Source organism: Anarrhichthys ocellatus, unplaced genomic scaffold (genome assembly GCF_004355925.1).
Source record: "Anarrhichthys ocellatus isolate YVR2014 unplaced genomic scaffold, GSC_Weel_1.0 scaffold218, whole genome shotgun sequence".
Lineage (NCBI taxonomy): Eukaryota > Metazoa > Chordata > Actinopteri > Perciformes > Anarhichadidae > Anarrhichthys > Anarrhichthys ocellatus.
The window spans coordinates 116,516-133,178 of record NW_022280248.1 but is presented as its reverse complement, the minus strand read 5'-3'; the positions used below and the strand labels follow the sequence as shown (position 1 = coordinate 133,178).

At 41.5% G+C, this 16,663-nt stretch overlaps 1 protein-coding gene across 2 annotated transcripts; it reads right to left on the bottom strand.

Annotated features, from left to right (window-relative positions):
* Nucleotides 1-1,132: 1,132 nt before the first annotated feature.
* Nucleotides 1,133-8,452, bottom strand: LOC116400922 (ubiquitin-conjugating enzyme E2 variant 1-like). 2 transcript variants are annotated; one of them, XM_031879033.1, is made up of 4 exons: nt 8,400-8,452; nt 6,427-6,575; nt 4,472-4,597; nt 1,133-2,307 (listed from the first exon to the last, which is right to left on the bottom strand). In XM_031879033.1, exons 1-4 carry the CDS (start codon nt 8,419-8,421, stop codon nt 2,161-2,163), a joined length of 444 nt encoding a protein of 147 aa, XP_031734893.1. In that variant the 5' UTR covers nt 8,422-8,452; the 3' UTR covers nt 1,133-2,160. The 2 variants fall into 2 exon arrangements, with proteins under 2 accessions (XP_031734893.1, XP_031734894.1); XM_031879034.1 differs by lacking the exon at nt 8,400-8,452 and adding an exon at nt 7,834-7,882.
* Nucleotides 8,453-16,663: the final 8,211 nt, after the last annotated feature.

Genomic DNA, 16,663 nt, shown 5'->3' with positions numbered 1-16,663 from the left:
CTCTGGGCCCCGTGTCCGGTTGGGTCATTCAGTGATCCATCCATGTCGATCAGGAACCATGTATCGCCAGGAGTCAGCTTAGTTGTATACAGCATTGAATCTAGCGGATAATTTCTCCTTGAGTCCATAAAAGCTTTTGTGTATAGTATGTAAGGGAGTGAAGGGCACCCGGCTGTATCACCCACTGTGATTGATTCACCAATCTTTTCTGCCCCAAGCTCGGGTCACGTGCCTCTCTTTGTCCCGTTTCCCTGCAGAGAAGAGGGCAGATAGCAGCACCAACAGCTGCTGAATGGGGATGCTGCTTCTGGTTACACTTAGAGAAGCATCTCGCTTCAGCCCAGAGACACGCCCAGCAACTAAACTCCACACAGCTTACTTTCACCACTGATGCCTCTCCACTTGTGATCGAAGAGACTATTGTTCTTTAACATGAATGACAATAGGAACTTTTTTGCCACGACAGAATTGTAACAGGCTGGGTGCATAAGAGCACCAAAAGCGGTTATGTGGGTACACTTTGTGGTATGTTTGGGTTTTTCATCACATTGTCTGTTAGCACAATAAGTCTAAAAGTGGCATAGTTAGGGAACTCCACTGATTGTACACACACGTCAGTGTACAACAGTTATTTAACTCTTCCCAGTGTCTTTACTGTTCTACCATGGTCTTATTTCTAATTCATGTCGGTTGTGGTAAAAGCCAAAGAAAATGTTCCACACCATGGGCAATAAAGTTTCTGACTAGAGTGGCTTTATCATATTTGAGAAAAATCCCTCAGAATAGAAAGCCAGCATTACACATTGGGAGCTGGAGCGTAATAGATGCTACTGAATGAATAATGTAAAATGTAGGATCCAACATTTTTGGACTTGGACTCATAAGAAATAAGTGAGCAAGAATCTTGGCCTGTTGCTTCTATTTTGACCATTAATTTACAAGAAGCAAGCAAAAACCTGCTTCACCTCTCATATGGGCACCTAAATATTGTTTTAAGACAGGCTTGAGAAACTGAACCTGCCATTTACAAGGTGAGCTACTGAGGTTGGCTTAGAACTACATTTACTTACTTAAGTCACAAGAAACCACTTCAGCGTACTGAAAGTTACCCTGAAGAATCACGACACAAACGTGTGCAAAAGTAATAACGTTTAATTCAAATAAAACCATGCAAAAGGTCACCATCACCCTGATTAGATTCAACCCGTCATAAAAAATAAACATCCAAAGCCGTACATTGCGTTGAGTGAGCGTTCACTGTGTGAGAGAGGAGACACAGGTTGGCCCAGAGACTGAAGAAACCCAAACAAGAACCCAAAAACAGCAGACAAACAAAAGCAAACAAATATGCAGCTCGACCCGGGCCACAGTACAGTGGTGATGAGGTGCCGAGCACATAAACTATGTTCCTCTCCTCCCCCCACACCCTCCCACTGGCTGCTAACAATCAATCACCATCACAAAGCACTATGAACCATATGGCACACATAAGACTAGTCGGAGAACATGAGTGATGAGCCAGCAGGGCCCTGTTGATACATACGTTGCTGAATGTCTAGTAACAGTTATTTCCTGTGTCCTGGACATGCAGTTGTTTGAGGGAAAACCCGTGAATTTCACATCGTCGGGATTTTGCGAAAGCTGGGGAATTTGAGACTGACGCGAAGCACTGTGTGGGCTACTTTTATTTTTATCTCCATGAGGGGACCCGCAAATGATGCAAACATTTAGGTCGGGGGGGGGGGGGGGTTACACAAGTCGATTTGTTTTGCCGAGTTGATTCAAATCCCTCACTGCACTACCCAACAGGGACTAAGTGAAGAACGCAGCACACACTCGCATTATTGGTACACTCAATCAGGTCATTGATTATTTTACAATCTGGATGTAGAACACACACGAGATATGACAAAATAACATGAGTGAGATGTACAGTATTTGTGTTGGGGGCTGTCTGGATGCACATCCCTCTCTCTGTCCAATGGGAGGCTGCTGAGGGGAGGGAGTGGGTGGGAGTGGAGAGTCTTGGATAACATGATGTAGTTTGACAGTGGTAGATTTGTGTGTGTGTGTGTGTGTGTGTGTGTGTGTGTGTGTGTGTGTGTGTGTGTGTGTGTGTGTGTGTGTGAGAGAGGGACAGGGAGGGATAGCAGCAGGTCCTCAGTTACTGTACACCTGGCCTTCGGGTGGCTGGGAGAGCCGGCTGTTCTCTTTTAGCATCATGTGCTGTCTGAGCTCCTGCAGCACCATCCGGATGTTGTAGGAGTTTCTCCACCTACAGAGTGCCGACAGCGCCTTTATGTCCACCTGAGAGGAGAGGAGAGAAGGAGATCCTTTTTATTAAGGCCTCAACAAGAGAGACATTTAGAGCCTGGCTTCAATGTAGCCAATCCTGTGTGTTGGCACAAAGAATGCAATTAAATGATTTTAAGAGGACCACTTTTAGAAAACAAAAGTAACAAGAAGAAATCTGGCAAAGTTAGGAGTGACTTCTAAAAATATTTTTGGTCTAAAAAGCATTTTAGGGCTAAACTAGCTCCTGAGTGTGAGAGAAGTTGGGGTTTGGGTACTGAACGTTTTTAGGGTACCAACAGAATAACGTTGGCCCTACAGAGTATGAGCCTGTCTGCGCCAGTGTTTGTGTGTGTGCCATCTGCAGAGAAAGCTCGAGAGGGGGCGGGACTACGTCACAGTGAGTCTGGGCGACGGTGAGCTGAATGCAGTCACAAGTTTGGTGACACTTTTCACACCTCAATGCTGCAATATAAAAGCATGGCAACATTCCTCACATGTGCTTCCTCTGACACACACATGACAACCTATCCTCACACAGCGGTTCATATGATATCTTGTATGAAAAGTTACTCTTTAACTTTTTTTCCAAAAGCAAGCAATGTGTGTCACTTTCCACTCGTTACATGCAAGAGGACTTTTCAAAATAAACTTCCGTTTTGACAGGAAGCAACTTAGGCAAGAAAACTACTGAGTTAGGTTTAGGAAGAGATTGTCATTTGGGTTAAAAGAACTACAGTAATGTGACAAATGAATCAAAGTTAACTTCTCATTCCACGTGGGGAGCAAACAGCGGTCTCCTGGGTGATTAGTGTTTGTTGGACCCCGCCAGTTTGTTGGGGGCTTTATACTTCCTCGTTCAAGATTGCGTGCATAACTTACAAAAACATTTTGAGGGATATCTATGAATTATGGTGCATTCATTTTTGGGATGAGAGCAGCCTGCACAGGACCACATTCTGAGGCAGAGGACTCATCAGTCACTGAGCCCTGCATATAGTCAGTCACATGCTTTTATTAATGTATTAGTGGTGGGGCAGTTCATCCAATCACACCACAGATGATGGTTTGCACAACTCTCACTACTCCATCAAAACACAGATGCCCTCTTCAGACCACATTTGTTTGACAGTTCCTTAAGTGTACATTAAACAATTATTCACCACGCGCTCCCCGGGCGCCTATCATTGGCAGCCCACTGCTCCCTATATACAGGGATGGGTCAAATGCAGAAGGCAAATTTCGTGTATGTGTATATGTATATGACAATAAAAATGGTTTCTGGTTTCAATAACTAAATGGATAAAGCTGATTTCATGCACACTATGTGCTATTACTTGGGTCAACTCCACCCCTCACTCTTAGCTTAGCGGTTCTCTTGGTGCCTGACTAAAAGTGACTCCTGGCAGCTTTGTGAAAAGGTTTTAAGATGAAACTTTTAGCTCTGAATCTGTAGAACTATTTAGGAGGAGTCCTGAAGGTAACAGAAGATACTTTGTAAATATACGGCCACTGAATCTAAATCAAAATGGTAAAATAGACTGAGATTCTCAGCACTTGTAACTATCTTTACCTACTTTACCATCTGCTTGTGTTTAGACCATTGCTGACAATGTGGCGGGCGAAACAATAAGCAGGACTACTTTATGCCGTGTCTGCTTCACAGCGACGCTCTGTAGGTCAATGTGACGACGGATTCATCGGATTCAGTGGATTAGTCTGTAGGGTTCATATTTAAATTGACATCTGTTAGCCTTTCCAAAATACAATGGCTGGTCAAGGCCATTCCATGCTACGGAGAGTTCACTGATGACAAAACCTGTTTCATTTTCCTATAGAAAATAATACAATCTACCTAAAATGGGACCAGTGAAAGAAACAGGCCATATGAAACTTGTAACCTGTCGAGTCTCACTGTACCATTAATGGCGGTACAAAGTTCCTAAATCATAGGGTTCCTAACAACTTACTACTAAAAGCTACCACAGAGACAGAAGCATAAGTCAAGTCTCGAACCCAACTGGCAGCAGCGGCTCCTACTAGCAGAGCATGACTCTGTAAATGATGTGTATGTCTGATTCAGTGCACAGCACACCAATAAATACTTGAAATGAATGACGAACTTAGACTGCTGACCAGACAGGTGAGAACGGATGAGGGGTGAAATTTGGATACTCACCCCACCGTTTGAACCGTGTACGCAGCTCATGTTGATCTTGTTCACAAAGCGGACATGAGGGGGATGCTCCGGGTACCTGGATCCACATTCTATTCTCAGACTGTATATCCTGCCATCGTAGACGGTCTGCAATCAAAGAAACGGTGACAGGTTAGCTCACAGAGTGAGTCAGGGAAATGTGGAGGTGTGAATCAGAAGGATTTCACAATCTGACCCGGTGGCACCGATGACGAGCATCAAGGTAACTGCATAGAAATAGATAATATTCTAGCTGATGGAAAATAGGAGAAACAGCTACAAATGCTAAAGTCACCTTGGGGACTCACACCCCAACTTACTGCCATTGCAACCTTACATTTATACAGTATATGCTGTCTACTTTGTTCCTGTAGCACAGCAGTACGAGGATCAAGGCTGCCACATTCAATACTGCAAAAACACAAACTAACTAGTGCATGCCTGCATTTTGGTCTTTTTTTCTCAACCACACAAGGAAGTAGAACATCATCTTAACGTTGTAGACAGTATGCAAGTGCCACCAAAGAAAGCACAACCACCCACAATGTTGGCGCTCAGGAAAACCTGCACCTTCCACCTCAGAGCTTCTAGGGCGCTACAACAGAAGCTACACAAACTCAACACATCCAGCTCCTCAGTGCATTCAGCCGTGGGGGCAGACCCTGGTATGCTGAATGAAAAGCTTAATGGCCCAACTGACTGACAAACAAAACCATCGCCTCATATAGCTCGTTCCCATGTAAATCCACCAGCGGCATGTACAAAGAAGTGGATCTGAAATGTCACAGAAATCAGAGGTCACAACATTTTTGCTTTAAATTTTAAATCAAATTATAGGGTGAGTGTGTTTTGGATGAAAAGTTTCACTTTAATGACATGCAACCATCATATGCTAAATTTCCACACAGTTGCAGTGCCTGGTCTTTTTTACAGTTCTGAGAGCACCAACCCAATAGAAGGTGCTGCAACGGCACCAAGCTGTCAGTGCGATGCTGTACGCCCTTAGCAACATGACCTGAGGTTAGCACAACAAGCTGAACCAACACAAATGACAAAGCAGCGCTTTCCGGTCAGCTACAGCAGCAACACAGAGAGAGAGAGTTGTGTATCAGACGAGGCCAGTGTGTTGTAGGATGACAACATATATGGAAACACATCCAACATTTGACGGCATCCCCCAGATGTGCCGATCACCACTACCAGTTTCCCAAAGGCAAAATGCTACCTCGGTCCCCAGCAGGAGGACTGTGTCTCTTAAAATAAATGAGAAAAAAATAAATAAACCATTTTGCAAATGTTTTTTTTTTTTACCGCCATATTGAATTCACACCGAACCGTGACTCCTAAACCGGAGTATGGACCGAACCGTGACACCTACGGACCTTTACACCCCCCAAAAGATAACTTATGACTTAAGGGAGGTTCTCCCAAACTGCAATAAAACTGCCCGTCTCCTGCTGCTCCTCAAAAATCTGCATCTTGATGTTTTCAAATTTCTAGTTCACCTTAATCACCACGGGATCTGCAGTACTCCTGCTGCTCATTAGCTGAGACTTGGCGTCACACCTGCAACCTCATGCACCACATGCACTCCATTAAACGCTGTTTCCCAGCCCTCACTACTATGAGTATGTAACTCAGCCTCTGTTTACCATTTTACTGCCATTTCTTATGAGACAAGCCATTGATTCAGGTTAGCACAAGCAACATGGTTCTAAATTAAATGAGAACTCTACTGATTAGGAACAACCCGACACAGTTAGCGTTTGGAGGGCTCAAAGGTTTTCTTATTGTAAAACTTTGAAAAGTGCTGCCAAGAGTTAGATGATCCCCTTCTTGTCTTTCAAGAAAATGTGTTCTTATCCCATTTTTAAATCCAGTGCTGGAGAGAAAAGCTGTGTGATGCAAGAGCGTCGTAGGCCCTTTGGGCGGCTCACCTTGGGAGGGCCGATGATCATGCCATTCCACTGAGTTAGTGTCATGTCGTCGTCACTCACGAGGCCCCAGCTCACTGTGCCGTCTCCACCTCCCTTCTGACCTTCCTCCAGCTCCTCCAGCAGCCGAAAGCTGCGTGGAACTACACAGCCTACACGCACACACACACAGAGAGAAAAAGGATCATGACGTGAATTATTTCTATTCACACACTTAAGGTAATTCAATCATATACAATACTTTCCCTGAACAGAGGTTGCTGACTAAAGCTGTAGGAAGGTGCGTGTGAAAAATAAAACCAACTAGTCACTTATTTTAAAAACTGATAGTATAAAATGATTCTAATAGTTCAATCTGTCAGTGATTTCTACTATAACATAGTATCAACCTGCTAACCACACTATGACTCAGAAAATAACTCAGTTGGGCATGATGATTAACGACTGTTTTGTTAGTTTAATGTAACTTTCTACATTCATATTCCAGGTCAAAAAGGTGCGATTGCACTGTTGACAGTTGAAAACGCCTGAGACGGCTGACCATACATGGTCCAGCCTTGGTTCTGACCAAGTCTTGTTTCCCTAAGGCAGCAGTGTATATTTTGTGGCTGTATGTTTCTTTTGCATCCAAGTATGTTGAATTTATTAAATTAACACTTGGCCTCGCAGAATCAGCGACTACTTTACACACCAGCTCGCGTGGAGGATCGTGAGCACACACCTCGCCTGGTTATTACAGGCAGTTAAAAAGTAATAATTCATGTTGCTGACAAGATGGGGTACGTTTGTCAGGTCTGAAAGTAGCACAAGAACATGCACATGATCAGGACGGTACCACCCTCCTCCAGAGTATGAGCCAGGAAAAAACCCTGACCCAACTTCACCTGAGCAGTGTGTGGTCATGCAGACAGGGCTTCATAAAAGAACATGCATCTACTTTGACGTTCACCTATAATGTCATTATCACAAATTCCATCTTTAAAAATGAAAATATACATAGTGTCAAACATTGAAGGACAACATTATTTATATTACATGATGTCAAAATGATCAAATTATATTTCTTCATTTAGAGCACAAATTTCAAATTGCTAATTAAATACGTGTCGGCCATAATGGCAGGCAGCGAAAAAAGGGTCATCTGTAACACATTGATGGCCAAACACAATCTGCGACATCCACTTTTAAACTGACCACACATATTCAGTAAAACGTACTTGGGTTTACACTAGTACATTATCAAATTGCCGTGAATATGTATATAATAACACTGTACTTTGAGCCTTCATTCGTGACAGCAGGGTCCTCAGACGGACAGTGTTTGAATGGTAAAGTGAAGTTATTAGCTTTGGGGTAGCCAGGGGTGAAATACTAAATCGCCGTTGCTAGCCAATTAACGGGGTTACCTACCTATTTTTAATGTTAAAAACATACCGCTGTGGGTGACTGGTCCCGTGACATTAGCAGCAAGGGTAAAATACCTTTTACTTTTCAGAATTTCTTCCGGATAGCCGCGATTCTACAGTTGCTGCCTAGCTAACGTTATCTAAGCAAACAAGTTCTCCAGCTATCAAGCTAGTCAGGGGCGTCACCGCCTTGCGAACAGAGAAACCCAGATACCCCCAGACACATGGGCTTTGTGGTGTGCGGTGACTCCATATGAAGCCTTGTCTTTTGACCGGATAGCTTCACATTGGTAAATCAAAAGTTGTTGCCGATGTGCGGAATGTTCCTCAAAGACTGTGGGCCAGTTTAGCCAGCCAACGAACGAGCTAGCTAGCTAGCTAGCTAGCTAGCAGCATATGACAGCACTTTCTCAAGCTAAATTTAATGTTTTAAACCGTCAAAATTCCTTCGCAGCTGGACTCTTGCACTTGCAAAACTATTGCGCACCTAATGTGGCGTACTGGAGATTATACCTCCTCGGGAAAATCAATAAAAATATACTGTCTGAACTGTCGGTGAAGTCGGCTTACCTAGTGCGGCGGAGGCCGCCATCTTTATCACTGCTTTACGGAAGCGCGCACGTATGAAGTTAACTGGCGCGTGACGTGACGTGACGAAGAAAATAAGTAGAGTTAAGTTCATATTTTTATTTCATTTAAATTGCTTCATGATATTGCTATATTTATACTTTTTACACTAGTGTTTGTGTGGCCGTTTTAACATTAAATACCTGGACTGGATACATAGTCTATTGTAGTTATCTGTCATTTGATTCTTCCTGGTCTAAAATAACATTTCAGATATCCACACTGACGTTTGTCCTATCCACAGTTTTATTTTTGATATGTTTGACATCTATAGTGAAAATATTGGATATCTGCAAAATAATTCTAAAAAGGAAAAACTCCAATTTCAGATATCTATTATATAATTGTTGCTAATCATAACTTAGGTATTATCTTTTTGGATATTCAGGACAGATATCCACAATACATTTGTAGATATATACAATGACATTGTTTCTAGTCATAATTTAAATTTTTGAATCTGAAATTTGAAATTGCATTTTTACTATAGCAATAATGTCAGGTATTGATCCATAAGTACATTTACTAGTCACAATACATGATTGATAGAAGAAATTGAAATGATGGCCTATAACAATAGGATAGTAGATATATGAAAATAATTTTTCCTATGAAGAATTATGTCCAGAATGTTTATTCTAGATATCAAAAACGGAATTGTGAGTGTCTGTATCTGAAAGCCAATATACATGAATGGCAAAGGTGACGTCACTTTTCTTAGGAATAATTAAAGTACGGATATCTGCAGTACATATCCAGTCTAGCTATTAAATGTAAAAAAAAGTTGCAATAAATGGCATTTGATTTGGTGCTACAGTTTCCTACAATATGAGCCCGTGGTGGTTATTGGAAGTGCATGTTCGCCATCTACTGGACATTACGGATAGTGTCAGATAAAAGGATAGATTCACTTTTTACTTTTATCTCCTGTCTGGAAGTCAACCTGTCAGGTGGCCATGTGAACACTGAAACAGGCTTCGCTTGCTGAAAACATTCATACCGGCCAGACAGAAAAATGTGAAGCTACCCTTTTAACAGAAAAATGTGAAGCTACCCTTTTAACTCGTAGCACACATCGGACGGATACATTTTTGAAATTGATACCTTGCTTATATTGTATTTGCTTGAGAACATTTGTGGCCATATTGGCAAATTAATTAATGAGTTTTGTTATATTCATGACTTTTTAATTTCTCCTTTTGAAAAAAACTACTACTATTTATCAACAAAATAAATGTTATTGTTGGGCTTCCAAAGCAACAACAAAGCTGGACAAATAAAGGTAAATCATAGGGCAGTTAAGTCCACAAGTAATGAAAGAATATCTTTTTACATAAATATTAAATATATAAAAAGCACCAATTATCAACAATACAATAGGAAATAAATTGTCTATATACAGGTCAAGTGTTCTGTAAGTTGTAAACTATACAATATGTGCAAAGAAATAAATACTGAATGCATCATGGATCTGAACTAGATCATTATTTATAATATGCACATATGAAGATGGATGTTTCTGACCCATTGACTTTGAGACAATGGAACTGGAAGCGCAAAATTGCAAAAGTCATTCCTGCACCACTATTATGTAAACTTGAAAGTGAGTCAGACTTATGACCACTGAGTTAATGCCATTTTGCTGTAGGTCATATTGTACATGCATGCAATAGGGAACCAGTTTGCAAACAATATGGTATATCAACAGATGTACAAGTATTTGATGAAATTTCACCAATGACGAAACATTAAAGCAGTGGAAAATCTGTAGTCTTAATAGATTTGTCTTGAGCAAAGGAATCCTGAAAATGAGTTTGAATTTTGCATCTCACTCCTCTTTTTTCAGTTCTTCCTTGGCTCATGGCTTTACTTTCCACCAAATTGTATGTACACTTTTGGAGGTACCCTGTTCAAGACCAAACAAATAAACATATCTCAAGCGTTGTAAGGAGATTCAAGGGTTAGGGTCCACTAGGGCCCGTCTCAATAGTGTGCACTAGGGCAAGGGTCCCCAACTGGCGGACTGGATCCGGACCTAGACGCAGTTGCATCCAGACTCAGGACCTAAAACCGATAGATAACTTGGAATTATTCATTTTAGACAAAAAGTTTAAATTTTAACCGGCGCATCTTATTCAGCTGTTACGGTACTTGTTCAGCGGTGCAGGAAACACACCGACCAATGCGTTGTAAATCACATCAGGTGATGCAGCTCAGCCAATCAAATATGAGTATTCTGACAAGTTTCCTGACTCGAGTGAGATTTACACACACCGTGACACAGAGGGCTGAGACGAGGAAATAGAAAGAAGAGCAGAGCTAATCAGAGGAGTCATCTCACATAACTTTCTCTAAAAAAAGGAAATGTGTTCAGAGAGAATAGAAATATATATGGAAGAATGAACAGACTCTTATATGTTAATTTTTACCACAGGTGGTTAAAACCAGCATGTCTCATATATTCAGAAACCGTAACAATTGATAAAAGAGGCAAATGAAGTGCACTATAAGGCGAAGCACAACTCTTTTGAACAAACGCACCCACTCACATCTGAAATGAAGACAGAAAATAAACCTAAGAGCCCAATATGATCAGAATCTTAACACATTAGTTCACTTCACAACAATGATGTTAACAGAGAGGAATAGAGCTGAAACAAGTGGTTTAATAACCACAGATAAAGTCAATGCGCACTAATTTCTCTTTTTAGATGACAAAAATATAATATAACATTTTCTCCAGAACTTTTCCTAAATGTTCTCCATGAACCTTCATGGATGGAAGAAAAGTGAGAGAGAAGTTTTTGAAGGGTGAGTTTTTATTCCCATCAGTTATGAGCGCTGAAGAGCATTAGACTGGAGAGTCTGTCACTGTTTGGATATGTGATAATGAACATAGTGGGAAAGAGAAGGTTGATCCACTTCTACCCAAACCTCCCCCAGCCCTAAGGGCCAGCCTTCCACCCGCTCACCCCCCATCCCAGCCTGCCCAGCTCCTCTCTCCTCTTTTTAGACCAGTTACTTGTCAGAGTGGCCAGAGACTTCGGGGCTGAATGGCTCAGTGTTTTTCACAGGGACAGGCATGCCCATTCACACTCAGCTTTTCCATTTTCAAACTCAGGTCTCTGTCCCCGTGCTGTGAATACAGGCCTGTGCTGAGAAACTTACACACAAACAGCCAGCCACACGGACCGAGGGGCCCCTACAGAATCATGGCTATGATAGTACCATTAACTTCAAAAAAAGTTACATACAGTGTTTTGTATTTAGCTGTCACTATGTTGAGAGCCATATGGAGGCAATAGAAATGCTGAAAATCTTATAGCACCTTTCAGTGGTGCTTCTGACATGTTCTACACTGTAATGAATTGCTGTAAATTTACGGTGGATTTACAATGGTATCTAACAGTATTTCATAATAACTGTAACATACAGTTAAATACTCATCCTTTGCATGTAAATTAACAGTTAATTCCGTCAATTAAGCATAATATAGATATAGATAGCCAGAATTGATCAGCATAATACATATTATTTTCTGTGAAGTGGTGGAAATACTCTTCTCTAAGTTCAGTAAGTTATCCATCAACATCCTACAGTTGATTGTAGGCTAATGTTTCTGCTATGATGATAGCACATTTTTATTAGTCAAACTGCTCATAGCCCACTCATCATTTTTGAGGGACAAGATGTGATCGGCTGTTCCTGAACATGACTTTGGACAGAACGTCTTCAGTAGTCACCCTTCTGAGCACAGCCATGTGGAGATCAACCGAGGAGCCTAAAGTTACTTTTGTCATATGTCGTATATAAACTCACATTTGAACTAGTATAACATCATAGCATAATATTGGAGGAAGATAAAATTAATTGAGTGATGCAACCATAATTATATATTATCAGTCCTAACCCTACAGTAGCCAAACATATACTGTACCTATTGGGTCATGACTATAACTTTAAAGCTAGAACATGAAAAAACACCATCTGTTGTAAAATAACTTTTGTCTGTTCTTATTTTTTTCATTTGAAACTCAACCAGCAGAACTTCAGCATGAGTTCAATATTCACAGCTTTGACGGCAAATGATAAGTGAGATGAGCATAAATATACAATGTTATATTCATTATAATGCATTGGACTATTGTGGAGATGAAATAAATATAAAAATATCTTGACTAAACCTTAAAATCATACACCTGGTGTATGATTGCTGTTTGCCAACAGACTGATTAATTCATGGTTTCTCCAGTAACACAGGCCAACTTTTGTCAGACAATGATTTATAGATTTTGTTGTAGACAATGAAGGTCTATTTCTTTACTTTTTGTATTGTTTGTAAATGTATAGGCCTACACAGCGCTGTGGTTCTGATTAATATGAATGTATGGTGTATTGTCAGGCCATGCAGGCTGGGCATAATTACACTACATGCATGACACAATATTACAAACATTTATCAACGTTACCCATTTCATATCAGGTGACCATAATTAACATATCTCATACTAATTATTACGTGCCGCCGTCTGTGAGATCCCAGCAACTACGTGACATCACCCTGTGACGTCAGCTCAGAATAGCCAAATGAACGTGGGCATCAGAGAACGTTTCATTTATGCAGAGACGGAACGTTCGGTGCGGCTCCATAGAACGTGTTCACTCACTTCTGCTCACTTCACCTGTTGACTCCACCGTGTGAACCGCTCACTCTCTCCTGGAAGAAACCCACTTTACACAAAGCTAGTCAGCGAACTCAGCCGTCAGTGAACAATAAGGTAAATCCTCTAACAGCTGGTTTATGAGCTCACTGTAAATGTTTGTTTAACACAGTACAAGTTAAACACTTATGAAGTGGATTTTATTACCTCTCTAAACTTTATTAAAACATATTTCCTCTGCTCTGTTAATTGTCAAATTGTTCACCTCAAAGAATTGTTGAAGAAAGTGAAGAAACTCAGATTCAGAAGTATTATCAGCACAATAACTCAAAATATGAGCTTATCATGCAGATTGGCTCATTTCAAAGTTTTATATCATATTTTATATTATTGGATTATTAATACTGATTAATCAACATTTTAGCTGTATTTAAATGTAGCATGCTGAGCAAGTGAACCCAATTATACATTTTATACATTAAGTGTAGTGAAGTGTTTGCTACACATTAAGTGTAGCAAAGTCAAAGGTTTGCTTTGAACTGTAGTACAGTAGAGAAAGTAGCAGAAAAAACCATCATTGTATTTTACAGTGGGAACTTTCCCTCCAGACACATTGTGATTTTATTATTCTGTCAGTAATAGACTGTTATTGTGCTGTGTGTTTACTTTAGCTGATATTTCTAATTCAGCTATTGCTATTATTTTTTTACCATTATTATTAGTAGTATTTAGTAATTATCAGTCTTATCAATGTTTGTCACAGGATCTCAGTTTAAGAGTCATTATTCTGAAAGTGAGACCTAACTGTAGGAAGACATGGATCAGAGTGCAGAATTACCATTTGATCTGGATCTGGATTTGGACGACCTGCTGTCCATCCTCCGGGATGATTATGGTGATCTAGCACCACCTCCAGCTCCATCCCATCCTGTCGTCCCCGCTGGGATGGATGGGTGCACCCCTCTGGGAGCAGCCCCACACACATTTGAGCAGCTAAATTCACCAATGGCTCCTCAGAGACTTAATGTTGGACCGGCTGCTCCCATCGTCCACCAAGAACTAAACCTCAGACAGCCAGGTCCCCTGTACAATCAGGCAGGTTCCTATAGCCAGGGACAGGTGAGGTACTAAGAAGAGGTTAGGGAGAGATATCAGAACAGTTTCATCAATACCTGCATCAGAAAAGATCAGCATCAGTCAGAGCTGAAAGGATTAGTCCATTAGTCCATAAGTCAATCTGCAAATATTTTGATAATTAATTAATTTCATTTTTTAAACAACAATAACCATATATAAATGGTTACAGCTTTTCAAATGTGAATATTAGCTTTGTGAATATTTTGGGGACTTAGACTATTGGTCAGACGGATGCATTAGGACAACAGAAGGACAGAAAATGATTTTAACATAAGTACACTTTGTTATCTCACGTGCTGTTGAATGTAATGAGTTGTACAACAGCTCATCAATAAGCTTAATAACTGCCTATTAGTCATAATTCAGAAGTATTAGCTTAATTCGATCAGTAAACCAGTGAGATTGTCCAGATGTTCTTGTAGTGATGTCGCCTGATAGACAGGTGACACCATTGCAGCTTCTCTAACCAGCTGCTCTATGCGTGTTTGTGTCTCCAGTATAACAATGTTCCTGTGGTGCAAGAGCTGATCCAGAACCTGCCTATTACTGGAGTCCTGTAAGTAGCACACACATGAATGCAAACAAACACACACAAGTGGAGATAGATATTGAGCTTCTGTTTCTATCTTCAAACACAATCTTTCTATGAACTGAAGTATCTCTGTCTCTCTTTATCTGTGTCGAAACGGACACGTTCTGTACAAGCTTCCTGAAAATGGTTTCTCTGCTTTCTTTGTGTTCACAGTGTCGTAAGCTCTGCCGCTTTGGTCTTGATGACTCATGAACTTTGGCAGTGGACACCAACTCATAAACGAACCACATTCACCGTTTTTAATTTTTCTGCAGCTGTTGTTTGATTGAAGTGTCTATTATTTGTCTACCAAAATTCCTGCATGAATATTATAATAATCAGTCTTTTTTAATGAACAACACAGCACAGAAGAGGATGCATTTCACCCATGTCTTGTATTATTCTGCTCACTTTAGAGTTTCTTCCTGAAATGCTTGTGTTTTTGTTTTGTACTCCCACAGAAAGAGAAAGCGTGATGGGACGTACGTCAAGAAGCCGCCAAATGCCTTCATGCTGTTCATGAAGGAGCAGAGGCCAAAGTTTGTGGCTGAAAGAACACCGGCGGGATGGCAGTTGTCCACACCATCCTGGGACAGAAGGTAAGTGTGTTTGCTCTGTGAGACACTCCATGTTACACAACCTTCATGACAGTTTGGTAAAAGATTCTGCAGATGTGCTTATTCTTTATTGATCAGTGTCCAAGAAAAGTATTTCCTCTAACTCTAAATATTCACATCTGGACAGCAACTTTTGATGATTTTCAGTTATTGTCTCATAACTAGAGAATGTCTTAATGTAATGCTAACACAAATGCACTGTGGGAGTTTGTGGGAGCCTGCTCTCATTAATGTTGTCCTCTTTCCACAGTGGAAGTCTCTGTCCAATGAGGAGCAGGAGAAATACTACCAACAGGCACACATAGAGAGACATGTGCATGCTCAGCGCCACCCTGACTGGTCACCCAGCAACAATTACGTATGTACAACTCATGTTAACACCAGAATGCTAGAGCTTATGAAACAAAGTCAGTGAAAGAGTCTTGTTTTTATCAGCTCATGTCAGATGGAAAGTCTAACGTGTTTGTTTTTGTGTAGAGAGTAAAGAGAAAGAGGGACCAAGATGACGCCAAGATGGCTGCAGGTAAGACAATATTTCTGAGGATCACAGCTTGTTTTCATATGAAATGGGATGAAAACTTCATGACAGGATCATATTGGACTATGATAGATCATAGATAGCAAAAAAAAATACATAGAAGAAGAACCCGGTGGTGGACACCGGAGGTGAGGGAAGCCGTCAAGCTGAAGAAGGAGACCTTCAAGGCCTGGTTGGCCCAGGGGTCTCCTGAAGCAGCTGACAGGTACCGGCAGGCCAGAAGGGCTGCAGCGGCGGTGGTCGCGAATGCTAAAACTCGGGCATGGGAGGAGTTCGGGGAGGCCATGGAGAAGGACTTTCGGTTGGCCTCAAGGAGGTTCTGGCAAACCATCCGGAAGGGAGGGAAAGCAGGGCTTACCCCAGGCTGTTCTCAGCAGGGGGGGGGGAAACTGCTAACCCGGACGGAGGACATCGTCGGGCGGTGGAAAGAGCACTTTGAGGAACTCCTAAACCCGACCAACATGTCCTCTGCAGAGGAGGCAGCGCCTGAGGACCTAGGGGGAGGCTCACTCATATCCCTGGCAGAGGTCGCCGAGGTAGTCAAAAAGCTCCTTGGTGGCAAGGCGCCGGGGGTGGATGAGATCCGCCCTGAGATGCTGAAGGCGCTGGACATGGTTGGGCTGTCCTGGCTGACACGCCTCTTCAATGTCGCATGGGGGTCGGGATCAGTGCCCATGGAATGG